General features: G+C 36.2%; 1 protein-coding gene across 15 annotated transcripts in view; it reads left to right on the top strand.

Moving 5' to 3' along the window:
• Pfkfb1 (6-phosphofructo-2-kinase/fructose-2,6-biphosphatase 1) overlaps positions 1 to 26,108 on the top strand; it is a 54,161-nt gene that overhangs the window by 1,779 nt on the left and 26,274 nt on the right. For 5 of the 15 annotated variants that reach the window (XR_007344860.1, XR_007344859.1, XM_048796687.1 and 2 more), the window contains exons 1-2: positions 3,062 to 3,446; positions 23,595 to 23,720. Coding sequence is in view for 12 of the 15 variants with exons in the window: in XM_048796687.1 (XP_048652644.1) it covers positions 3,350 to 3,446; positions 23,595 to 23,720 (223 nt within the window). In the remaining 3 variants the exon portion in view is untranslated. Of the gene's footprint in view, positions 1 to 3,059; positions 3,447 to 4,410; positions 4,550 to 17,380; positions 17,416 to 23,124; positions 23,348 to 23,594; positions 23,721 to 26,108 lie in introns of those variants that run through there. The other 10 variants (XM_048796688.1, XM_015506516.2, XM_048796690.1 and 7 more) reach the window with 9 other exon arrangements.

Below are 26,108 nucleotides of genomic sequence, written 5' to 3'. Positions count from 1 at the left end.
ACCCAGAGATAAGGGGAAAAGCCCAGAAATAGGAAAGTACATGGTATATTTTGGGTCCCAGTGAGTCAGTCAGTGCAATTTAAATGTGGATGTTTAAGGGAAATATGGTTGGGTAGGTAGGTTGGTGCTTAAATTAGAAGAGGTTTGAAGGCCAGGCTGAGGATTTTCCATAAAGCTTGTTTATTTCTCCTTCTGGAGTCAGAATTGGTAATAATGGTAAAAAGTCTTATAGTTAGTTTCAGATAATATTAAATTTGAGTTTTCAAGCCTAGACCCCAAGTTTATCCTTTCAGACCTTGTCAAAAATCCACTAGCCACCCATCTCAGATTTCCTGCTACTAAAATTATCTTCCTGCCCCTTGGCAGGTTCATAAGGACAGAATTGTAAACATAAAAAACATATTCATGTGACCGACTAGATTACCTTGGACAGTCCACTTCACCTCCCTAGATTTTAGTTTCCTTGTCATGTGAATCAGATGTGTGTAAGGAATAAATAGGATAAAGGATATGTTATTGCCTAATGGGCAATTGAATACATATGCAAAAGATTTATTATTAGTTATTAGCATTAACAGAGTTTTACCAATTAGTAATTAATTGGTAAATATTAGGATTAGGAGAGTTGTATCTCTTCCAAAGTCTGTCTCTGAGACTCTACAAATTCTAATCTAATCTAATCTGTAAGGCTACATTTTTAAAATGTCTAATTTTTATTGACACATAATTGTACATATTTATGGAGTATCATGATATTTCAATACATGTATACACTGTGCAATTCTAAGATCAGGATAATTGGCATATCACCACAAAAATTTATCATTTCTTTGTGTTAGGAACATTCAAAATCCTTTCTACTACCTATTTTGACATGCACAATTAATTGTTGTCAACCATAGACAACAGTGTGCTATAGAACATTAGAAGTTATTCATCCTATCCAACTGCATTCTGTACCTTTTAACCATTCTCTCTCAATCCCACTCCCCTTCTTAGGCTCTGGTAATCAGTGTTCTATTCTCAACTTTTTGAGATCAACTTTTTAGTTTCTGCATATAGGTGAGAACATGCTGTATTTGTTTTTCCATGCCTGATGTAGTTCACTTAACATCATGCAAAATACCACATTCTTAAATCAAGCTAGCTTGATCAATTAACCAAAGAAAATCCCTGGAGTGGGAGAACTTAGGTTCCCACTGTTCTACTCATGACTTGGCGACTGATTCTCTTTCTTTTTTTTTTTAATTTTTTTAGTTATAGTTGAACACAATATCTTTATTTTATTTATTTATTTTTATGTGGTGCTGAGGATTGAACCCAGTGCCTACACCAACCAGCTGAGCACTCTACTGCTGAGCCACAATCCCAACCCCTTGGCCATTGATTTTCTATGTGATCTTAGAAAACCATTTTCCTTCTCTAGACCTCAGTTTATTTGTTTGTTTTCACCTGAGAAGATGAGATGAAATGATCTATATGTGGCTTCTCAACTTTAACATAAGTCTTTACATAAAACCAAAAAGGTGTAAATGAAATCATCTTTCTATTTGATTCTCAGGAGCTCTTTATATCATAAATGTTAACTCGTTGCCATAATATTGTAAGTTTCCTTTACTAATAAAAGTCACAGATTAGTCTAAGTGATTAAACATTTACTTCATAAAGTCAATAACAGTATTATTTAGCATTTTCCAGATGCCTTACACATATTAATGTATTAAATCTTCAATAACCCTAAGGGGCTAGTTACTGTTATCATTCCCACATTACAGATGAAAAAAAAAACTGAGACACTGAAAAGTTTATCTGTTCAGTGTCTCATAGGCAGAAGTAAGAATCCACTCAGATAATGTGGCTGTAGAGCCCATTGCTCTTAATCACTGTTATCCACTGTAGATTCATTTAGATATGTGGGCCCTGATGTTGAAATTCTGGTATGATTTATACACAGCAGCTGGAGGAAATCTAACCCTTGTGTAGACCAAGGCTCTGAGAATGTATTTTAGGGAACTTCTTAAAAGGCAAAGTTGAGCTGGGGAGCATTTGAGGGCAGAGATTGGAGATTTCAACCCCCAAGTGGTTGCTCTTGTGTAGCCCAGCTCAGTAGAAGAAAGTTGAACTTCCTAATAGCCAATCACTGGAGGTTCATCAGGGGGTGGGAAGGTTGCAAAAGAATGAAGTAAGAGCATGCTTGGACATATTCCAGGCAGGCTGGGCAGTTACATGAGTTCTACAGATAAAAGTCTCAAAATAACCAAGGGGAAGCAGGGAAAGCAGGCCCTGTGAAGGGAAGAAATTTGGGTGTGATGGTTCTGGCCTATGAATTTGTTCTATTTAGAGGACATTGCTTCTTTCTACCCATGCTCACCCTACTGCAGCCTCTACCCTCCAAAGCCATCATCCCGATGGCTTACATGAAAAACTTTAGCCAGGTTGTTGAGCAGATAATAATGTCTTTATCCCTAGGGCATCTCATGGCAGCTGTCAGCCATGTGAGCAGTGCTCACCATGTCTCCCTTCAGCAATGGCTGTACTCACTTCTCTTCTTGAGGTGTCAGTTTTACTGTGATTTGTTTAGCCTTGGCTAGAGAGAGTATAAAAATGATCAGATAGTGCCCATCTCTCCAAGAGTGTCATAGGCATCGTATTTTAGGAGGAAGAGGCTCTGTGACAGGGAATCCAACAGTATTTAGGCAAAGACAAGGGTTGAGATGCCATTTTGGGTGGGAGTGACCTGTGAGGTAGTGAATATTCCACTTCCAGTTTGCCTTTTTCATTTGGGACTTGGTGTTTGAGCTTTTGTTCTTTGGGGCCTTGAATTTCTGATGTGGATCTTTGTTTTTGAGTTAGAGCTTGACATTTTACTTCAGACCAATTTTTAATTTCAAAGCTAATACCTCTACCTCCATCATCTTTGCTTTGCCATTTCACACAGGATGCTAGCACATGATCTTTGGTCTTTTATTTGCATACTCTACTAGTCCTGACTTCATTGGCGGGAAGTGACTGGCCAGACCTGGGCTGTCTTGCTGGCTGCCTTCCTTGCTGGACTCCAACTTATCTCCTATGTACACAGCCCTTGGAGTTCAGAGGCCTCTGCTGACTTCTGCCCAACCTCTTTCTCTCAGCACCCAAGCCCCCCCCCGGTATACACAGGAGCAGAGGCAGGCTAGGAAAAAGAAGAGGGCCTGGAGACAGGTTGTGAGAGGCTCAGAAGCCCAGTGTGCCTTCATTCCAGCCCTGTCCATCTGCTTCTGTGACAACATCACAGAAAGGACAACTAGGAAGATAGAAAGTGAGGCTTGATACCTTGTGAGCAGTGGTGTCATTAACTGTGACATCTAAGATGTCTCGAGAGATGGGGGAGCTCACCCAAACCAGGTTGCAGAAGATCTGGATTCCACACAGCAGCGGCAGCAGCAGGCTGCAACGGCGAAGGGGATGTAAGTGGGGTTTACTTCTGTGGGCTCAATGTGGTGGTGATAGAGTGGGTATAGAAGAGCAAAGGATGTCTGACATCCACTCACACCTTAACCTGAAAGTTGGAATGGATGAACAGCTGAATGAAATAACTGTAGGATAACAAGCAGCCAATGTCAGGAGAGGTGAGGAAAGAGAGAAGAATAAGGATTAGATAAAGACCATCTTGATCACAGGGATCTTTGACTAGAAACTTCTCCTTTTGTATGTAAAGCTTATTTGTAATGTTTCATGTTTGGAATTTGAGGTTTCTAGTTTGGGACTTTTCAGTGCTATCCTGGAATATTTCATTTTGGTTTGTTCTGTGATGTGTCTGGAAATTGGTCTTGTTTGATTATGCCCAGGTGAAATAAGGTGATGGTTCCTGGCATCATTTCCCATAGGACAGGTGCTGGATACACAATCATACCCTCTCATTGGCCAGCATCACTCCTCCCCTTTCACAGGCCTCTTCTAAGAAATCTATACCTGACTGGGCTGAGAAAGGCCGAGTGTCACACTCTCACATTGCCTTCTTGGCACATACAGACCCTCTCCCTACTCCGTTTGAGGGAAAACATATGCAGTCTCTCAGGACAAGCCTACTGATGCAGTGTGTTTGCTTTGAAATTTTAAGAAGGAGCATGGACAAAGGAGAAGCAAACAAAACCTGTAAATAAACTTTTTAAACTGTGGTATACCGTTTTCTATAGATAACGGGACAATTGCGTACCAAGGTGTTTTCATCGCAAGTATTATGGCCTAAGGAGCCAGAAGGTGGGTGAAGATAAGGCAGCTGCGGACTGTGAGACCCAGACATCTCAAGGACCAGATGAGCAGGCTTCCACATTCCCAATGCTAGAGGCATTCTAGGCTCTGGGTTATTGGGGGAGCAGTAGTTGTTTTAGAGGGTCCAGGAAGATAATGTGCATTAAATATAGTGTGTAGGATGTAAGGTATGGATGGAGGAATAAGAAAGAACAAAACCAGCTAAATCAGCAATTTCACTTACTCATCTGGAGATCTAGGAGCCTGGATGAGACAGAACTTCATTCCAACCATATTCCTGGGGACTCTTGTCTTTCAGGTTGGAGTGATAATACACATTCATCACCTGATATAGTCTCTGTCCTATGGAAGATACAAAATCAATATGTGCTCACTTTAGTTCTGAGTCTCACTTTCCTCAGCTATAACACAGAACTAATACCTACCTCTTAGTGTTGCTGGGATGATTTACTGATTCAGAGGTTTTGGATACAAGATTGGCCAGGTTTCACTCCCATTTTTTCCACTTCTTCCCTCTGTGACTTTGGGTAAATCTCAACCTGTCTGTGCTCCTATTTCCTGACTTGTGAAATGAAGTTACTAATAGTATTGTTGTAAAATTGGATAAACGAAAGCATGTAATGTGCTTAGAAGTGTTCATCATTTAGTATGCAATCAATATAATGTTATTATTTAAATAAGAATTTGGTTATATGGTTATTATTAATCACTATATCCCCAGCACCAAGCCCTGAACCTGGCACATAGCAGATACCCAGTAAATAATCACTGCTACTTCCACTCTGCCATTCACCATAATCAGCTATGAAGCTCTGTGTATACAACACATTTACTCTTTAATGATTGACTGAATTTTACCAGACCACAAATGCCGAAAAATTTGGATGATGGTTGCCAAGTCCTGCCCCAAGCAGTGTCTGTCTCACTTCTGATTCTGGGGAGGCCAGGCTATTTGACCCCAGAAAAGTCAGAGTCAGAAAGGAATGCTTGGAGCATTCTCTCTAGAAGACATGCAATCACTTAATGATGTTCTGAGTATTAATTGCATCAGCATGTGTAAAGGGTTTGAAAAATTGTGTATGTTATTTTCTCATCCAACGTATGTTTATGTGAGCCACCTATATAATGGGTTTTGCAGCTTGTTTATTCACCTTGCTGTGTACAATTACATTTTGTAAATATCCTGCAGTTTATCCATCTTACTGTTGATGAGCATTTAGGTAGTTTTTAGTTTGGGGTTATGAACAATAGTGCAATGGACATTCTTGTACATCCTGTTAGAGCAAGGTCCTCCATCTTGTCCTTCTTACAGAGTCTTAGCTATTCTTGGCCTATTGCTCTTCCCCATATATTTTGGAATCAGATTTTCAAGCCACATACACAGACAAAACTTTTAGGAATTTGATTGTAATTACATTCAATCTGTAAATAAATTTGAGAGTTAACATCTTTGTTTAGGCATTTCTAAACATAGTATGTCTTTCTATGTAGTTAGTCTTTTTAAATGTTATTTAAGTGACATTTTATAATTTAATCTACAATGGACTTGCATATCATTCAAGTTTATGTTCTTGCTGATTTTTGTTGCTATGGTAAAAATACCTTTTTAGAAATTAATTTTATGGCAGGTTGATGCTAATGTACACAAATATAATTTTTTCTTGTATACCAAATTCATAACTAGCAAACTTGCTACAATTTTTTATGAGTTTTGGTAATTTGTATGTGTCAGTTTTCATCTCCCCCCTCCAATCCTTTTTTAAAAAATCTCTTTTTCTTGTATTTCTACACTGCCAAGACCTTCCACATCCAACAATGCATAGTACAGTTTTGAATAGAAATGTTAATACTGCATAAACATGTTCAGAGGTTAAAAAAAAGAAGTGTTAATACTGCATGTTCTTATGTTGATCCTGATTTTAATGGGAGTGCTTTTAAAGTTTCACCACTGAGCAAATTTGAATTTTTTTGGTAGATATCATGTAACATGTTAAGGAATTTCCCATTTATTCCTAGTTTGCCAGTATAGTTTTTAAAAGATGAGTGGATGATGAATTTTATTAACCTGTTTTCTGGATCTTCTGAGATGACATGAAGATTTTCTATGTTAACCTGTTAATATGGTTCATTGCATTAGAATTTTTCTTATGTTAAATTAATCTTACAGTCCTGGGATAAATAAAAAAAAAAAAACTTTTAGTCAGTTCAATAAAATTTTGTTCAGGGAGGAGACTGGCCTGCAATTTTTCCATTCTCATGTTGTTCTGTCTGATTTTGGTGTCAAGGTTATACTAACCTCATGCAATGGGGTGAGAACTATTTTCTTTCATTCCGTTCCCTGACAGTTTGTCCAAGGAGCTATCTGTTCCTCAAATATTTGGCAGAACTTCCAGGTAAACCAATCTGGGCCTGGCATCTCCTTTAAAATTTTAACAGATACAATTACTTTAATAGGGAATCATTTCAGTTTGCTATTTCTACTTAAGTCATACTTGTTAAGTTATGGTTTTCTAGGAATTTCTGTATTTCACATCAGTTTTCTAACTTATTTGTGTAAAGTTCTTATCTTTGTATCTGTTAATCTGCTCTTATATCCTCTCTTTTTTTTGTTCTTACATTATTTGTGTTTTTTTTCTGTTGATAAATCTTGCCAGAAGTTTTACCTATCCTCACATTTGGTGTTCATTGGAAGGAAGCCTATAATTCCAATAGAGGGATATGTATAGTTTTTAAAATATATTTTATTTATTTACAGTGCTGGTGATCAAACCTAGTGCCTCAGACATGCTAGCAAAGCACTTTTCTATTGAACTACACCCCCAGCCCAATATTTAACTGATACACACACAAAAAAACATTAAACTTATACATATTATTGGGGTACAGTGTGATGTTCAATACATGTATAACATTGTGTGATGTTTATATCCAATTGAACCTATCTATCTCCTCAAATATTTATCATTCTTTGTGTTGAAAACTTTCACAATCCTTTCTTCTAGCTTTTTGAAATGAGCAGTGCATAGTTATCTGTAGTCACCATACTGTGCAGTGTAGTACTTTAGAGTTTCTTGCTCCTGTCTAATTATAGCTTAGTGCTCATTGATCAAACTTTTTCCATCCCCCTACACTGTCCCAGCTGGGATAGTAACCACCATTCTACCCTTAACTTCTATGAGATCAACCTTTTTAGATTCTACATATGAGTAAGATCATATAACACTTATCTTTCTGTGTCTAACATATTTCATTTAACATAATGATCTCCAGTTCCATTCATGTTGTCAGAAATAACAAGATTTTATTATTTTTATGGCTGAATAGTGTATATGTATATGTACATTTTCTTTATCCATTCATGAGGGGTTGTTTCTATTTAATCACTGTTGTGACTAGTGCTACAGTGAACATGGGAATGCAGATGTCTCTTCAGCAAACTGATATTATTCCTTATGGATAAATGCCAGTAGTGGGATTGCAGGATATATTCTATTATTAATTATTTTTATGTTCTATTATTAATTATTTTTTTGGTACTAGGGTTTGAACCCAGGGCCTTGCACATGCTAGGCAAGCACTAAGGATGTAGCTAAGGCTACATCCCCAGCCCCTATCTTTAATTTTTGAGGTGATTTTAATTTCTATGAATGGATACTAGTAGTGGGATTGCTTGATCATATAGTAGTTCTGTTTTCAATTTTTTAGGAACTTCCATATTGTTTTCCATAATGGCTACACTAATGTACATTCCTACCAACCATATACAAGGGTTCCCTTTTCTCTATGTCCTCACTAGCACTTGTTTTCTTTAGACTTTTGGGTACTAGTTATTCTTACTGGGGTGAGGTGAGATCTCATTGTAGTTTTGATTTGTATTTCTCTGATAATTAGAGAGGTTGGATATTTTTTTCATGTGCCTGTTGGCCATTTGTTTGATAAATATCTTTGATAAATATATTTATCTTTTGGGAAATATCTACTTTGATTTATTGCCCATTTTAATAGCTTTTTTGTTATTGCGTTTTTAGAGTTCCTTATATATTCTGGATATCAACCTCTTGTCAAATGTATATATTGTGAATATTTTATCCCCTTCCGTGAATTGCTTCTGTACTCTATTGAGTGCTTCCATTACTGTGCAGAAGCTTTTTAGTTTTATGTAATTCTATTTGGCTATTTTTACTTTAGTTTCCTGTGTTTTGAGAATTTTGTCCAAAAAATTCTTGCTTATTCCAATCTCCTAAATAATTTCTCCTGTTTTATCCTAGTTGTGTAATAGTTTCAGGTCTTACATTTAAATTTTAATCCATTTTTAGTTGTTTTGTTTTTGTAATGGTGAGAGAGAGATGTTTAGTTCCATTCTTCTGCATATGGATATCCCATTTTTCCCATTACCATATTGAAAATATTGTCCTTTCTCCAGTGTGTATTCTTAGCACCTTTGTTGAAAATCAGTTAGCTATAGATGTGTGGGTTTGCTACTAGGCTCTCTATTCTGTTGCTTTTGTCTATGCGTCTGTTTTAATACCAATAACATGCTGTTTTGATTATTGCAGCTTCATAATATGCTTTGAATCAAGTAGGATAATGTCGCCTGCTTTTCTCATCCTGCTCAGAATGGCTTTGGCAATAATCTTATTTGTTTTGTTCCATATAAATATTAAAATTAATTTTTTCTAGTTCTGAAAAGAATGTTATTAATATTTTGATAGGGGCCTGGTGATCCCAGCCACTCAGGACGCTGAGGCAGTAGAATTGGGAATTTAAAGCCAGCCTCAGAAACTTAACCAGGCATTAAGCAACTTAGCAAGAACCTATCTCTAAATAAAATATTTAAAAGGGCTGGGGATGTGGCTCAGTGGTTGAACACCCTTGGGTTTAATCCCTGGTACCAAAAAAAAAAAAGTATTCTGATAGGGGTTGCACTGAATCTATGAATTGCTTTGGGTAGTATGGACATTTCAACAGTCTTGATTCTTCCAATGCATGAACAAAGGATGTTTTTCCACTAATTTATCTCCTCTTTAATTTGTTTTATCAATGTTTTTATAATTTTCATTGTGGAGATATTTCACATCTTTGGTTAAATTTAAGAAATTTGTCACTTATCCTTTGAAATAAACAACTTTGCTTTTTTGAAATGAGCAGTGCATAGTTATCTGTAGTCATCATACTGTGACTTTCTGTAATCTTTATTTTCTGTTTATCCTCCATGGGGATAAAGAGGCTTTCAAGGCTTTAAGCCTTTTTCCAAAAGGTTTTACGTATTTATTACCAAAGTAACCTACCTATTGTAGATGATAGAAAAAAGATAATAATCAGATTCCCAATAAAACATGTCTTATTGTCCAGACAGTGGTGACCTTCTTAGCTTGGTATGATAGTGACCTTGATACATCATAAATATGTGTGCCATCTCATGTGCAATTCTTTAATGACCCAGATTGGTTGTTCCCCAATGTCTCCTCTTGGAGTTATACCTGATTTTATTACCTGTTTTCATTGGAATACATTGGGGGAATGGGACAGTTTTGGTTTTGTGTTTTGGCCATAAGTTGCTTGATACTGGAAGATCTGAAAAGATCTGGTGAGGAATAGAGTGAGTGCATGCCATAATGGCAAAAAAAAAAAAAAAAAAAAAAAAGCTATCCTTTTATTTTTAACCAATCTCAGTCTTTTTATTCAAAATGTATTTTGTGTTTTTATCCATTCTGATACCTCTGTCTTAATGGTATATCTAGATCATTTACATTTAAAGGAGTATTGATACAGGTGGATCAAAATATACCACCTTTAATGTTTTTTTCTACCCATTACATTTGTTCTTTTTTTTCGGCCTTCTCTGGTTTTAAAAAGGGCATTCCATGTGATTCAGTTCTATTTCTTCTCTTGTTAGTTACATTTCCTTTTCTAATCCTTTTAAATAATGCTTTTGCTATTGGTGATTGAACTCAGGGCATGCTAGCAAGCACTCTACCACTGAGCTATACTCCAATCCTGCCAACTTTTTTTTTTTTTAATGATTACTGTCTTAGCCTGTTTTGTACTATTATAACAAAATGCCTGAGACTGGGGAATTTATAAAAAACAAAAATTTATTTTCTCACACTTATAAAGGCTGGGAGGTACAAGATCAAGGCACTAATTAGTTTGATTATCTATTGAGGGCTGTTATCTGCTTTCAAGATTGTGACTTGTTGCTGCATCCTCCAGAGTGGAAGAACACTGTGCACTCACACAGTTGAAAGTAGAAGGAAAAGAAATAATGCTTGAAACCTCTCTTATAAAGGTCTTAAGCCTATTCACAAGGAGGGCAGCCCTCATGACCTAATAACCAGTTGAAGCACTTATTTTTTAATACAATCTCATTGGCCATTAAGTGTCAATACCTGAATTTTGGAAGGCGTATCTTCACACCATAGCAGCTGCCCTAGCAATATATACTTTTAAATAATTTGAATTCATCATCAAATGGCAATACCACTTCATGTGTAGAGTAAGTGCTTTATACCCAAGTATTCCCAATTCCTCCATCCTTTCCTTTGGGACATTGCTGGTATTCATTTCACTTATCCATATAGTATCATTGCTGCTATTATTGCTTTTAAAAATAATTACCTTTTATATCAATTACGAATATGAAATATTAGATTTTACCTCCATTTGTTTATTTCCAACTCTCTTCTTTATGTAGTTACAAATTTTCTGAGCTATATCATTTTCACTTTACATAAAGAACTTTTAACATTTCTTGCAAAACAGGATGAATTCACTTTTAGGAAAATAGTGCTGAATATATAATTCTAGTTTGGCAAATTTTTCTTTCAATATTTCAAAGATTTTACTACATTATCTTCTTGTTTCCATGGTTTCTGATAAGGAGTCTTCTGAAAGCAATAATTGTTCCTCTGTAAAGGTAAGGTGTCTCTCCCCATCTTCTTTATGGCTTCCTTCAAACTTTTTCCTTTGTCCTGGTTTTCCTCAGTTGATTTAGATACCAGAGGCTTCAAATTTCCCTGAACACCGCTTTTTGTCTCTCCCCTGAGCTTTTGAAATTCCTTTTGTGTTGTACTTTATAGAGTCTCTCTCTCTCTCTCTGCTCTCCCAGTAGTAATCACTGTTATTATTACTAGGCATTTATTAGCAAATAAGTGTATGGGGGCAATAAGTTTAAGTTCTCTGGACCTCTGAGTAAATTAAATTTCAGTTTTTGAATTGTACAGTGGGCCTGTGTCTTGGGGCTGTGAACATCAGAAATATTTCTGTCCTTTTCTTGGCTATCGCATTCCCAATCTATTTCCTTAAAGTCCTCTCTTCTGTGGACTATGGCTTTTTTTCCCCATTGGACAAGACATGAAGACTGGAAAGGGCTGATGTGGAATAAATTTCTCTTTCTCTAAAGAAGAGATATTATGAAGTTTCAAAATTGCTAAGTCCTTCCTTCTGAACTCAGTCCTTTGTTAGGGAGAAGAGCCCAAGAGGAGCTCACAATGGCTATACTTGCCAGTCTTCAATTGGTGTCACATGGGAGCTTCCTTTTATCATTACCATGACAACCTGTGGCATTCCTTAAAGAAAATGCTGTGGAAGTATGGAGACCTCTAAGACTTCAACCTCTAGGAGCTTCTTACTCTCATGCCAATCTACTCTCAGCCTTCAGCAGTTTGTCAAAATTACTATTTAGGTATTCCTATTAGCCTCTTGGCATTCAGAGCCTTCTGCTCCAGGGAAGCAAATCTTCCTTATTGCCTCTATCTAAAAATGCTTGACTCTTCACATTTCAAGGTGGCATTTTTCTCTATTGCTTCACTTCTCTGATGGGTCCATGAAAGTCATTGAATTTCAGTTTGACTAAATTTTCCCTTTAAAGATGGGACCAACAACTTCCAAGATCTTGGAACTGAAATTGAAAATTTCTTGGTTCTTTTTTAACCTCACAAATTTGGCATTTGTATTAATGTTTCTCAAATCAATGTTGGCTTAGCTTTACCCACATGTTTACCATTTTACTTGCTCTTCGTTCGTTTATACCTCCCAGCACTTCCTTCTGTGACTATTTGTTGTGTTCCTGAAATACATTTCATAGAATCCCTCTTATTGAAGGTTTGTTGGTAATAAATTCAGAGTTGTCTGACAATGTGATTATCACATCATCATTCTTAAAAAGTTTTTTCTGAGTACATGATTCTGGGTTAATAGTTGTTTTCTCATAGAACTTTTTAATGCTATTATTCCACTGTCTCATTTTTCATTATTATTGTTGACATGTTAACTGTGAATCTAATTATTACTCTTTTTATATTTTATTTTTTAGTTGTAGTTGGACATGATACCCTTATGTTACGTTATTTATTTATTTAGTTTTATATGGTGCTGAGGATCAAACCCAGGGCCCTGCATGCGCTAGGCAAGCACTCTACCACTGAGCCACAACTCCAGACCTAATTATTACTCTTATTAGGTAATCTTTCTATTATTTCTGATTGCTCTTAAGACCTATTTAGCATTATCATTCTTAATTTGATTATGGTTTTTCTAAATGTTGCTTCTTTTTGTTGTTGTTTTTTTAAGTTGGATTTCCCTAACCAGAAGACTGATGTCTTTCATCAATTCTGAAAAATTCTGTCACATATAATTTATTTAGATATTGCTTCTCCAACATTCTATATTTAGTTGGACCCCTGGCAGACTTTATAATTCTAGTCATATTTTAAAATTTTTATTTAATATTTCTATATCTTCTTATTCCTATTCACATTGTATGTCATTTCTTCAGATTTATTTTCCAATTCACTAATTATCTCTTCACCTCTAATTTGCTGCTTAACCCTGTATAGAGGTTTTAGTTTCAATACTTTTTATTTTTAATTTCTACAAGTTTTATTTGATTCTTTTAAGAACACATGTGGTCTTTTTTTGACAGGCTCATGTTTCTTTACCATACTTTTGATTAACTTTTCTTTCTTCTTCCATCCTTTTTGTATTGGGGATAACTCAAGGCCTCATGCATGCTAGGCAAGCACTCTACCACTGAGCTATACCTTCAGCCCTTTTTCATTTCTTTGAAAGTATCATACATATTTATTTTATAGTATGCAACAGTCTTTGCAATTCCAATTTATCCGTAGTTCCTGTGGATTCTTGTTCATATAGGTTTTTCCTGTGTGCATGTGTGTGTTGTACTAGCTAGAGAGTCCCCTTACACAGGTAATATACATTACATCCCCAAATCACATTAATGTAGGATGTGGTTAGAAATTCTTCCCACTTTGAGCCCACAGAATTTTATTTATTTATTTATTTATTTATTTATTTATTTATTTATTTATTTTTATATTGTTTAGTTTTGCCTGTTTTTGAACTTTTTTTGTTTTTGTTTTTGGTTTTTTTTCTTTTTTTATTAGTTGTTCAAAACATTACAAAGCTCTTGACATATCATATTTCATACATTTGATTCAAGCAGATTATGAACTCCCATTTTTACCCCGTATACATATTGCAGATTCACATCGGTTACACATCCACTTTTTTACATACTGCCATACTAGNTATATATGTATATATATATATATATATAATATTTAATTTAAACAAAAATGCCTTTTTGGACCACTGTGTTTTTTGATCTATTGTTGTTTAACAAATTACCACCTCCCAAAATTTCATAGCTTAGAATAATAAACATCTATAATCTCATAGTTTTTGTGGGTCAGAAATCAGTGCACAGCTTATCTGGGTCCTCTTGCTCAAACTCTCTAAAAAGGCTACAATCAAGGTATTGGAAGATTCCCCCATCTACTGGGGGAATCTTCTTCCAAAGCTACTCATGGTTGGTGGCAAGATTCAGTTCCTTACAAATATATTAGAATGAAGCCCTTAATTTCTCAGTGGCTGTTGGTTAGAGACCCTCATTAGCTCCTTGCCATATGGACCTTCCCAGTGGGAGCTCCTAGCATGACAGCTGACTTCCAGTGAAGAAAACTAAGGAAAGAGCAAGAAAAGATTTTAAAAAGATAGAGGTCAGAGTATTTTTGTGACAAAATCTTGGAAGTGATATCCCATAACATTTTCCTAGTCTGTTTTTAAAATATTTTTATTAATGCATTATAGTTATACATAATAGTGGGTTTAATTTTTACATAAGCATATATTCATGAAATAAAATTTATTCCACTTAAGTCTCTAATAATTCCTCTTTTCCTTCTCTCCTTCCTTCCCCTGATCCATTTCTCTATTCTACTTGTCTTCCTTCTATTTATTTATTGTTTTTTAAATTGGTACTTTATAGATATACATAAATTAAGCTGAATTCCCTGTGGTATATTCATATATGTACATAATATAATTCAGTAGATTTCCTCTGCAGTTCCCACATTTTCCCATCCCTTCTCCTTCTCCCTTGATTTCTGTACTCTACTCCACTTATCTCCCCTACTGTATTTGTTGGGCATTTTAGGTGTTTTGAAGTGGGAAGAGTTATTTACAAATATAGCCTAAAATATTGCCAGAAATTGAAATATCTCTTATAAGTTTTATCCCATTTCCAAATTGAATAAGATGATACACTTTTTAAAATTACTTGGAAGTTTACAGAATGCTTGTAAAGAATGTGACTGGCTCTCATACAATTCTTTTCTAAAAACAGTAATTCATAGTGGTAAAAACAGAATTTTATTCACCCCAAAGGACTGTTTGCACCCACATATGCTTAGTTTCACCCATTTTCAATATCCTCCACCAGAGTGATATTTGGGTTTCTTTTATATTGTTTATTGTTGCATTATAGATGTCAGTGGTATTTGTTACAATTGATGAACATACATTGATACACCATTATCATCCAGACACCATAGTTTATATTAGTTTTTTTTTAATACTGGGGATTTAATTCAGGATCGCTTTACCACTGAGCCACAATCCCAGCCTGTTTATATATTGTATTTTGAGATAGGATCTCACTGAGTTGCTTAGGGCCTCACTAAGATGCTGAGGCTGGCTTTGAACTTGGGATTCTCCTGCCTGGGCCTCCTAAGCCACTGGGATTACAGGTGAGTGCCACCACACTCAGTTTATTTTTGTAAGATTAAAGGAAGTATTTCTCCCTGGGATTACAGGCATGCACCAACTCAGAATAGTTTGCTGCTCTAAGAGGACTTTGCTTCTATTTATCCTTCCCTTCCTCTTCCCATGCTCTTTTTACATGCTCTCATTCTCCCCATTTTTAAAGCACTTTTAAATTTTTTTCACAATAACCAGATTCCCTAGCCGTTTCTCCACAGAGCCATGGTTCCTTTAATCGAAAAATTATATCTAGAAATCAAGATCTGAGTGCCAGATATGCTGGTTTCTTCTAAGTTGTCACTACTTCTAGCCCTCTCACCAGACAGAACTAAAAACATTTGTGTGCATTCAGACACATTTATATTTTGGTGTATTTCTATTGATATATATGCTGATCAATCATGAGTTAGAACTGATACTTTTTTTTTTTTTGAGAGACAGTCTCACTAAATTGCTGAGAGTGGCCTCAAACTTGTGAACTTCTTGACTCAGCCTCCCAAGTAGCTGGAATTACAGGCATGCGACACTGCGACCTGCTCAGAATTTATATTTCTGACCCTGAACCAATACTATGGTCTGGAGTTTCTCCTTTGTTTATTGTTAGCTTCTTTCTCATACAGTAAGATACCTGGCTTCAATTATCTATTATTCATTCATTCATTCAACCCTATTGTACTGGTAGTTTCAGCACTATTAAACCATAGCTCAGTGAGAAATAAATTTATCAACACAAGTACAGTGTATATACAGACCTTTTCTATTACAGGTCTTACAGTATCAGTCAAACCACTATTTTCCATAATTATTTATTTGTATCTTCACTGCCTTTAGTGAGGTTACACTGTATACTTGTAATACAGTTAGATCCATTCATCACAAACTGTAATCAATATTGGGTAACCCAGGTATTTCAGTTGATTTTTTAAAAACTTAAATACATAAAATTCAGTTCTGTAGCTTTTGACAAATTTGTGAAGTCAGTCATCCATGTACACTGTACCCGACAAAACAATTCTATTACCCTAAAAATTCTCTTGTTCATTCCATTATAATTAATCCCTTTGACCTCCCTTGGCCCCTGGAAACTACTGGTCTGTTCAATTCCTATACTTAGTTTTGCCTTTCCAGAATGGCATATAAATGAAATTATACCACAGTGGCAGCTTTTGAATTTTGCTTCTTTCTCTTAGTGTAATGCATTTTAGATTCATCTCAATTATTGTGAGAATTAATGGTTCTCTTAAATGCTGAATGGTATTCCAGTTTGTGATTGTAACAGTTTGTTTATCCATTGATTAACTGAGTGACATCTTGGTTATTTCTGGTTTTTAATGATTTTTAATAAGGCTCTATAAACATTCTCATATGTATTTTTGTGTAAACTTAAGTTTTTCAATTTACTTCATAAGAATTTAAATGAATTCCTGTACTTAGGCATGAAAATACTGTATCATATGTCTTTTTCATTTAGTTTTAAAAGTAAGTGCCAAGCTGAGTGTGATGGCACATGCCTATAATCACAGCAGCTTGAAAGGCTGAGGTAGGAGGGCCCCAAGTTGAAAACCAGCCTCAGCAATTTAGTGAGACTCTAAGCAACTCAGTGAAACCCTGTCTCTGAAAAAATATAAAAAATGACTGAGGATATGGATCAGTGGTTAAGTGCCTCTGGGTTCAATCCTCAGTACCAAAAATAAAAAATTAAAAAAAATAAAAAGTAAGTGCCAAATTGTCTTCTGTTTTCCAACATGCCCGAACCAGTTTGGATTCCTACTAGCAATGAATAAGAATTGAGAATTGCTTTTGTTCTGCATCCTGGCTAGTATTTAGCATTGTCATGTGTGTATGTTTGTGTATGTGTATAATTTTAGCCATTTTAAGAATCTTATTGCCTTTTTGAGGTGCAGGGGACTGAACTGAGGGCCTCAGCATGCTAGGCAAGCACTCTAAGTCGCACTCCAGCCCTTATTGTACTTTTGCTTTTCCCTAATGATTGATGCAAACTTCTTTGCCATCTGTGCTTTTTGGTCAGTGAAATATTTTTTCAGATCTTTTGCCAATTTTTTTTCAGTGCTGGAGATTGAATCCAGAGCCTCATGCATACAGGTAAGTGCTCTACCACTGAGCTACATCCCCACCCTTTTTAATTTTTTTTTTTTTAATCTTGAGACAGGATCTCACTAAATTTTCCAGTCTGGCCTTGAACTTGCAATTTTCTTGCCTCTCCAGTAGATAAGATTGTAGGTGTACCACCAAAGTTGGCTCTTTTGCCAATTTTTAAAATTACATTTTCTCTTTATACCTCAGTTTTAAAAGTTCCTTATATATTCTGCATACATCAGATATATAATTCACAAATATGTTCTTCCAGTCTGAAGCATTTCTTTTCATTTTCTTAAGTGTCTTCACAGATAAAAATTTTAAAATAAAAATAATTTTTATAGGTAAATTTTTTTATAATCTAACTTTTTTTCCTTCTTCATGGATAAGATTTTTGTAATAAAATAAAAAACTCATCAACAAACCCAGTACATGCAGATTTTCTCACATGTTCTCTTTTAAAAGTTTTATTGTTTTTCATTTTCTAATTAGGCCTATGATGAGTGAATGCTAAGCAAGCATTCTACTACTGAGCCATAGCGTGGGCTGCAACTATAGGTTTTTTTTGTAGATATCTTTTATCTGGTTGGGGAAGCTCACTTCTATTTCTAGTTTGTTAAGAATTTTCATCATGAATTGATGTTGTATTTTGCTAAAATTTTTTTATTTACCTGCTGGTATATTATGGAGTTTCACTTCTTTAGGATGTGTTATATTGATTGTTTTTCCTATGTCAAACCAGATTTTAGATATATTTTAAATATATTCCTTGACTATGATATATTAATTATTAATTTTATATATGGTCACATTTGTATCACATTTGTATGATATTTCTGAGGATTTTTATGCCTGTATTCATGAGGAATGTTAATTTGCCTTTTTCATTTTTGGTAGAATTTTTTTCTAGTTTTGAAGTCAGGGTCATGCTGGCCTTACTGGATAAGCTGAGAAGCACTTTCCTGCCTTCTTGTTTCCTAATCAGATTGTGCTATTGGTGCTATTTCTTCTTTAAATGTGTAGCAAAATTTGCCCACAAAGACATCTGAAGTTGAGGAATTTTTTGGACAATTTTTAAATTACAGATTTAATTTTAGTAATAGTTATAGAATTTAGATAATATATTTCATTTTGGGTGAATTTTGGTAATTTGTGATTTTTTTCTGAAAAATTTATATGCTTGGAGTTGTTTATTATAATATCCTTCATTTTAATATCTGTGTTTATATTTCCTATTTCATTCTTTTAAACATTTTTTTAGTTATCAATGGATTATTATTTTATTCATTTATATGTAGTGGTAAGAATCGAACTCAGTTCCTCACACATGCTAGGCAAGCACTCTACCACTGAGCTACAACCCTAGCCCTCCTATTTCATTCTTGATATTTTAAATTTCAGATATTATATTTTTAGTTCAAAATATCCATTTGATTTTTGTTTATATCTTCCATTTTTTGCTGAATTCTTCTACTTTTAATATTTGTTCCAAGATTGTTATTGCTCATCAATCATATTTATAATGCATAAATTTTATTACACATAATTTTAATGTCTTATTGTTTGTAACTATTGTTTGTCTTTTTCCACATGATGGAGATTTTCATGGTTCTTTGCATGCTGATTTTATTAGTTAGCTTTGAATTACTACCATGAACTATCTGAGGCAGCTAAACTATAAAAGAAAAGTTTATTTAGCTCCTAGTTTTGGAGGTGCCGAACATTGGTTTGGCCTCTGTCAAGAGTGGCAGATGGCACCACATCATGGTGGGAGTGCATGTTGTAACAGCAGTGGTCACATCTCAAACAGGAACAGAAAGAGTTGATGGGTAGGGCCAGGTTTGTTCCTTTTATCACAATCCACCAGGAATTCAAGGGGTCACATGAGAACTACCAAGCAGTTGCACAAAACTACCTTAATATGTTCCCAATGACCTAAGGACCTTCCACTAGGCATCCCCTCCTAACATTACCAACCTTTTAACCAAGCCTTCAATCACAATGTACCCTTGGGAGACATAATAAAATCATATCCAAACCACAGCACTGATAGATTTTGTATTCTGGAGATTGTAATTATTATTTTGAGATTATGAATCTTGTTTACATTGTATGGCGAAGGTTGACATTTTTCTTCTAGCCTTCTGTGTATCATAGTTCCAACATCAATTCAATTTTCAAAGCTTTTGCAGTAGTACTATTTAGGGCTGTCCTATATGTGCACCACCTAGTGGTCAGTCTGGTATCTGGATAAAAGTCTTCTTGCTAGTGTTGGGGCTGGGGCTCAGTGGTAGAGCACTTGCCTAGCATGCGTGAGGTACTGGGTTTGATCCTCAGCACCACATAAAAATAAACAAATAAAATAAAGGCATTCTGTCCATCTACAACTACAAGAAAATTTTTAAAAAGCCTTCTTGCTAATTGAGTCTTCAGATCTTTGGTATGGTAATTAGGATCAAACACTCACAGATCGCAGATAAAATCTTGACTCTTCCCTGTCTTTTTGGTACTTTCCAGTTCCCTAGGATCCCATTTTCTGTCCTCTACTCAGAAACTACTCATTGTCATGTCCAGAAAAAGTTGCAAGAGGATAGAGGAAAAACTTGTATGAAGTCTACTTGTGTCCTCCTGACACTGTCTCAACCTACAGAAAGAATCTCATGCCATGGTTGAGTTTTGATTCCTGGAGGCTTCATTCTGGGCCACTCATGTTTCTGGCCACTTTTCCTATTGCCACTTTTACTGTGGAACCGAACAAGTAGAGTAAATAAAAACCCAAGGGATTTTAGGGGAAATTTCTCTGATCTCAATTTCTCATTTCCATATCTTAAGCTCAGACTATAAGCTTTCTTGTGCATCTGACTGTCTGCTAAAGAATGCTCACTTCTAGGTTTCATGCCATATTGAATTCAGGCTCAGGACACTGAAGGAGAAAAATATAATGTTGAACTTCCAACTGTTTAAGTGGTCCTTTATACATACTCTGGTGTTCTTCCCTGATTCACCCACTTATATGTCTACCACTTATATGTCTATTTACTTTTCAGTATTCATATCTGTGTCCAGACATTCTATCAAGGTTTTATATTTGTGTTAGTGAGAGATTAAAGAAGGTTCCAGAATCAGATCCAGCTGTATGTTTTATAGACAACAACAAAAAATGCACTGTTTTGTAGTTGGATCTTGCTTTTTTATCCAACAAGACAATCTTTGTCTTTGGTGTGGCTTTAGGCAATTCATGATGAAAGTGATTTTTATATAATTGGATTAAAATCTACCACATTGCAAACTGTTTTCTATTCATTGTATTTGTTCTTGCTATTTCTTATTCATTGTATTTGATTTGGTTCTTTTTCCCCTCTTTTTCCTTAACTTTTCTCATTATATTTTGTCATTTAAAATTTTTAAACTGATACACAAAAATTGTACATGTTTCCGGGATACCAGAAATAAACACTGCACAGAAAAATAAGTACCACATGATTTTACTCACATGTGGAACCTAAATGGTTGTGCTCATAGATATTGAGAGCAGAATGGTGGTTTCTAGAGTCTGGGGAAAGCAGTGGGATGGAGGAAGGTTGATCAATTGATACTAATTTATAATTATAAAGGAGCAGGAAGTTCTGGTGTGCTATTGCATTGTGAATATTTGATCATTTTTATTATCTCATTTTATCTCCTGCATTTACTTAATATTTAAGTGTTTTGTGGGTTGTTTTTTGTTTGTTTGTTAGTTGGTTGGTACTGGGGATTGAACCCAGGGATGCTTAACCACTGAGCCACATCCCCAGCCTTTTTTTTTTTTTAGTAGTTGGACACAATACCTTTATTTTATTTATTTATTTTTATGTGGTGCTGAAGATCGATCCCAGGGCCACGCATGTGAGACAGGGTCTCACTGAGCTGCTTAGGGGCTTGCTAAGTTGCTGAGGCTGGCTTTGAAATAGTGGTCCTCCTGCCTTAGCCCCCACCCCGCAAGCTGTAGGGTTTACAGATATGTGCTAGTGTGCCTGGCCCTTCTTTTGATTTTTGAAATATAGTTTTGTGAATTTAGAATTCTAGATTGGCACTTTTTTCTTTCAACACTTTAAAAATTTCATTCCTCTGACTTTTTTGCTTATGTGATTTCTGACAAGAAGTCTAGTATAATTCTTCTCCTTGTTTCTCTGTAGGTAACATGTTTACCACCTACCCTTTCCTTCCTGGCTCCCTTCAAGATTTTATTTTTTTGTTATTTTTCTTGTTTGTTTGTTTTGGTACTGAGAATTAAACTCAGGGGCATTCAACCACTGAGCCACATCCCCAAACCTATTTTGTATTTTATTTAGAGACAAGGTCTCACTGAGTTGCTTAGTGCCTCGCTATGTTGCTGAGGCTGGCTTTGAACTCACGATCCTCGTGTCTCAGCCTCCCAAGCCACTGGGATTACAGGCATGCCCAGCTCAAGATTTTATTTTTGTCCTGATTTTCTGCAATATGAATTTGATATTTATGGGTGTGTTTTTGAAATTTACTATGCTTGGTGTCCTCTAATTTTTTAGATCTATTTTTTGGTGTTAATCACTAATTTTGGAAATTTTTGGTTACTATGCTTTCAAATATTTCTTCTGCCCTGCTATTTCTTCCCTCTCTGTTTTCTAAGCACATATATGTTACACTTCTAGGTATTGTTCCACAACTATTATTTTGTACAGTTTTCTTTTTTTCATTTCTTTCTTTCTTTCTTTCTCCTTTTTCCTCCATTTATTTTGCACTTAATTTGATTATTTCTTACACTTTCCATCCACCTTCTGAAATCATCTGTGTGATCATTCATGATTACCTTTTCCAATAGAGCCTTTAACACATTAATAATATCTATTTTAAATCCTCTGATAAATCAAAAATCTTCATCATAACTGAGTCTGGTTCTGATGACTGCATTGTCTCTTTGGACTTTTATTCTATCCTAGATTCTGCCTTTTGGGCTGCTTCCTGGAGACAATCTATCTCTTGCATCTTTTATATATATATTTCACTCCTTTTTCTTTTTGGTATCAGGGATTAAACCCAGGACACTTAACTACTGAGCCACATTCTCAGCCTCCCTTTTTTTCATTTTGAGACAGGGTTTCACTAAGTTGCTTAGGTTCTCACAAAGCTGCTGAGGCTAGCCTTGAATTTAAGATCCTCCTGCCTCAGCCTCCTATGTCACTGGGATTACAGGCATGTGCCACCATGCCCAACTTCACTATTATTTTTAGCCTGGTAGTGAGGAATAGGAGACTAGAGCATTCCATGTTATTCTGATTAAGTCAGTCTTAGGCAGGTTTACCCTGCGTGTTGGAGGTATGACTTTCACAAGTATTTCTGTCCCCCCTCCAAATGTAATGGTGGGCCTAGCATATTTTCCTGCCCCTCCTGGATTATAACTCTTTCCTTCATTTCTCTCCTTTAAATATACAGAGTTTTCACCAGTGCTCTCAGTTTTGTTGCCCTTCCTTCTGCAGTTTAAGGGGGGTTTCCCCCTCAGAAGAATAGGGTAGATTTGTCTGGTATTGACCATTGCACTACCAGCAGCAGTGAGTTTCCACCAGTGCTCTCATCTACAGATTTTTGTTGCCTTTCTCCATAAATATTAAGGCTTTTTTTAACCCCATAGAGAATATAGAGGCAATGGTCTCAGCAGAATTTCAGCAATGGTTATTTGTTCCATTTTCCTCCCCAATCCAGAACTACAAGATATCTTTCTCAGGATCCTTCTCAGTCTTCCCTGAAAGCACCTGGTAGAATTCCTGGAAGAAAATAACAAAAGGATATGAAACCATCTATGTCTACAGACCCTATGTGCTTCACATTCTCACATTGGCCCACAACTAGCCTTTAGCAATTCATTTATAAATTTTAGTTGCATCTTCTTAGGAGTTTATATGTTGCTCATCAGTATCTGCCCCAGGTAAGCAAATGCCTGTGTCCTCTTGCTCCCAGCAGATGCCTGTTTTTACATGTTTGCGGTTAGCTATTTATCCTGCAACCTCAGTTTATTATGAGTTCAAAGAAAGTCATTAGTATGCAGTTTTCAGCTTTTTTTTTCCCTTTGTAATGGTGGGAGAGATGTTCTTTTCAACTCTACATCTCTGAGCTAATGCCAGAATATTATATAGTTCTGGGGATAAGCTTTTGACTCTCTGTTTGTCTTCCAGCATCCATACCCCAGTTTACCAATTCCCCAACGATGGTGATCATGGTGGGTTTACCAGCTAGAGGCAAGACCTATATCTCCACGAAGCTCACACGATATCTTAATTGGGTAGGAACACCAACTAAAGGTATGTCTCTGAAACCTTCTGTTATACATCCCTCCTGCAGACACTGGTAGAAAACTGAGTAAGGTAGGGGGCCAAAACCCTCAGTGTCAAAAATGCCTCATCATCATTATTACCTGGATTACATTACTACCATTATTACTACTAATATTATATCACTGCTACTACATTCTTATAAATTTTATAATTTCTTGAGTACGTACTCTATGCCCAGTCCCATGATGGGTGGTAAGCACATGAAAACTAGTATTAAGACTTAGTGCTGCTGGGCATGGTAGTGCATGCGTATAATCTCAGTGGCTCAGGAGGCTGAGGTAGTAGGATTGCAAGTTCAAACCTAGCCTCAGCAACTTAGCAAGACACTAAGCAACTTAGTGATAACTTGTCTCAAAATGAAAATGAAACTATAAAATAAAAGGGCTGGGGATGTGGCTCAGTGGTTAAGTGTCTCTGGGTTCAATCCCTGGTACAAAAAAAAAAGACTTAATGCCTGCTCTCAAGATGTTTCATGACCACAAAAACAACCTTCTGAGAGCAATATACTAGTTTTATTATCATTGCTATAATTGCACTGCCAACATCACTACTCTTATTAGCATTATCACATCTTCATCATTTCATAATTGGAGAAATTAAGGCCAAAGAGATGAAATGCCTTGTCTAAAGGCAAATAGCTGTAAGTGACAGAACCAGGATATGTTTGACTCCAAGCCTGACACTTATTGTGCTAGACCTAATGCATTGGCCCTACTGATAGGAAGAGAAAAATATTCCTATACTGGTTCTGTACTCTCCTTTTCTCTATTCACTTCCTCTCTGTATTTCCCTTGCCCATCCCAACATCCTATCCATATACCCTTTTCCCTCCATTCATCTTTCTTCCCTTTCTTCAAGTTTTCTCTCTCTGCTTGCAATTGAACCCAAAGCCTAGTACATGATAAGCACACAATACTGCTGAGTTACATCCTAGACCCCAGATCCTCTCTTCACCCCCCTCATTTCTTCTTTCCCTACTCCACCAATGGAGAGTTTTCCATGTGCCAAAACACATGCCGGGCATTGAGGATGAAAAAACAGAATAGACTGTGCCCTGTCCTTAAAGAGTTCTTAACTTGATTATGATACATAAGAATACCTCGTATCACCTAGAAGTCCCTGAGCAAGGTGCTTAGGGGGCTTAGAAATGAAATTGTCAACTGGAAGGCAATAAAAACTTCCCAGATTGGGTATATTTATGCTAGGTCATATGAGAGGAGGGTAACATAGCAGAAGGGAAAGTGAGAAGGAACCACTCTCAGGGAGGACTACAAGCTCTGAGGAACCTATGCTGAGTGGAGGGACACATGGTACTGTGGCACATGGGTCTTTGCTATGACCCCCCTCTTCCTATCTGCTCCATTCTACTCACTCCTCACAGAGGCCTACATAGTCTTTTTTCAAAGCACAAAGCAGACATAACTATAGCCTTTAAGAGTCCCCTTGAGCTGCAGGTTTAAACCAAGTCTCCTTAGCCTGTCATTCAAGGCCTCCACAATTGGTCCCTTCCAGCCTCTCAGGCCCCAACCCCAGTGGATTGACACACCATCCACAAATAGTCTCATCTGCTGATACTATCTATACCTTTGCTTGAGCTATTCTTTTCCAGGAATGCCCTTGTTTCCTACCCTCATTTCTGTGCATACCTATAAAAGGCACCTACCCCAGTAAGCATGTTTCAATGCCACTTTCTCTAAGAAATCTCAGATCAATCCAGATGGAATTTGTCTCTCCTTCTCCCTCACTCTTTTGCATAACTCTATATTGTTCGCCAGAGCACTTAACAAATTACATGGGAACTCTATCTTTACTGGTTAATTTGATGTCCTACCTGCTGGTTTGTGAGCTCCTTGAAGGCCCCATCATGAAGACCTGGTTATTCTCTGAGATCCAGAACTCATATCCTTCTTCACAGAATTGTCATCAATAGTATTTGTTAGATGAATGAGTGAAATATTCCCTGCTTGGCTTCTTATCCTCTTATCCTTCATTCCTTTTCTCCCCTATGACTTTTCACCATTACAAGTAGGAGAGTATGGACTAGAGATTTAGATTTAAATTCTTTGTCCTGATACAGAAAAATGAAATAGCACTAGGCTAGGAGTTAGAAGGCCTAGTGTATGTCTGTTACTACCTCACTCAGTTTGACCCTGGTGATTGATTGATTTTACTTCCTGAATCTCTGTCTCTTCATCTTTCCAGTGGAGTAAGACATTGAGAAGGTTGCAGTTTATGATAAAATAGAATAATTTTAGAGCCAAACATACTTGGGTTTCAATCCTAGATCCCCACTTTTTAACTGTGAAAGTTATTTTCTATCTCTGAACTTCACTTTCCTCATTTATAAAGTGGGAG

This window comes from Marmota marmota, unplaced genomic scaffold (genome assembly GCF_001458135.2).
Source record: "Marmota marmota marmota unplaced genomic scaffold, marMar, whole genome shotgun sequence".
In the NCBI taxonomy this organism is placed as follows: domain Eukaryota; kingdom Metazoa; phylum Chordata; class Mammalia; order Rodentia; family Sciuridae; genus Marmota; species Marmota marmota.
The sequence above is the reverse complement of the archived record's forward strand: the minus strand, read 5'-3'. Positions and strand labels throughout refer to the sequence as shown.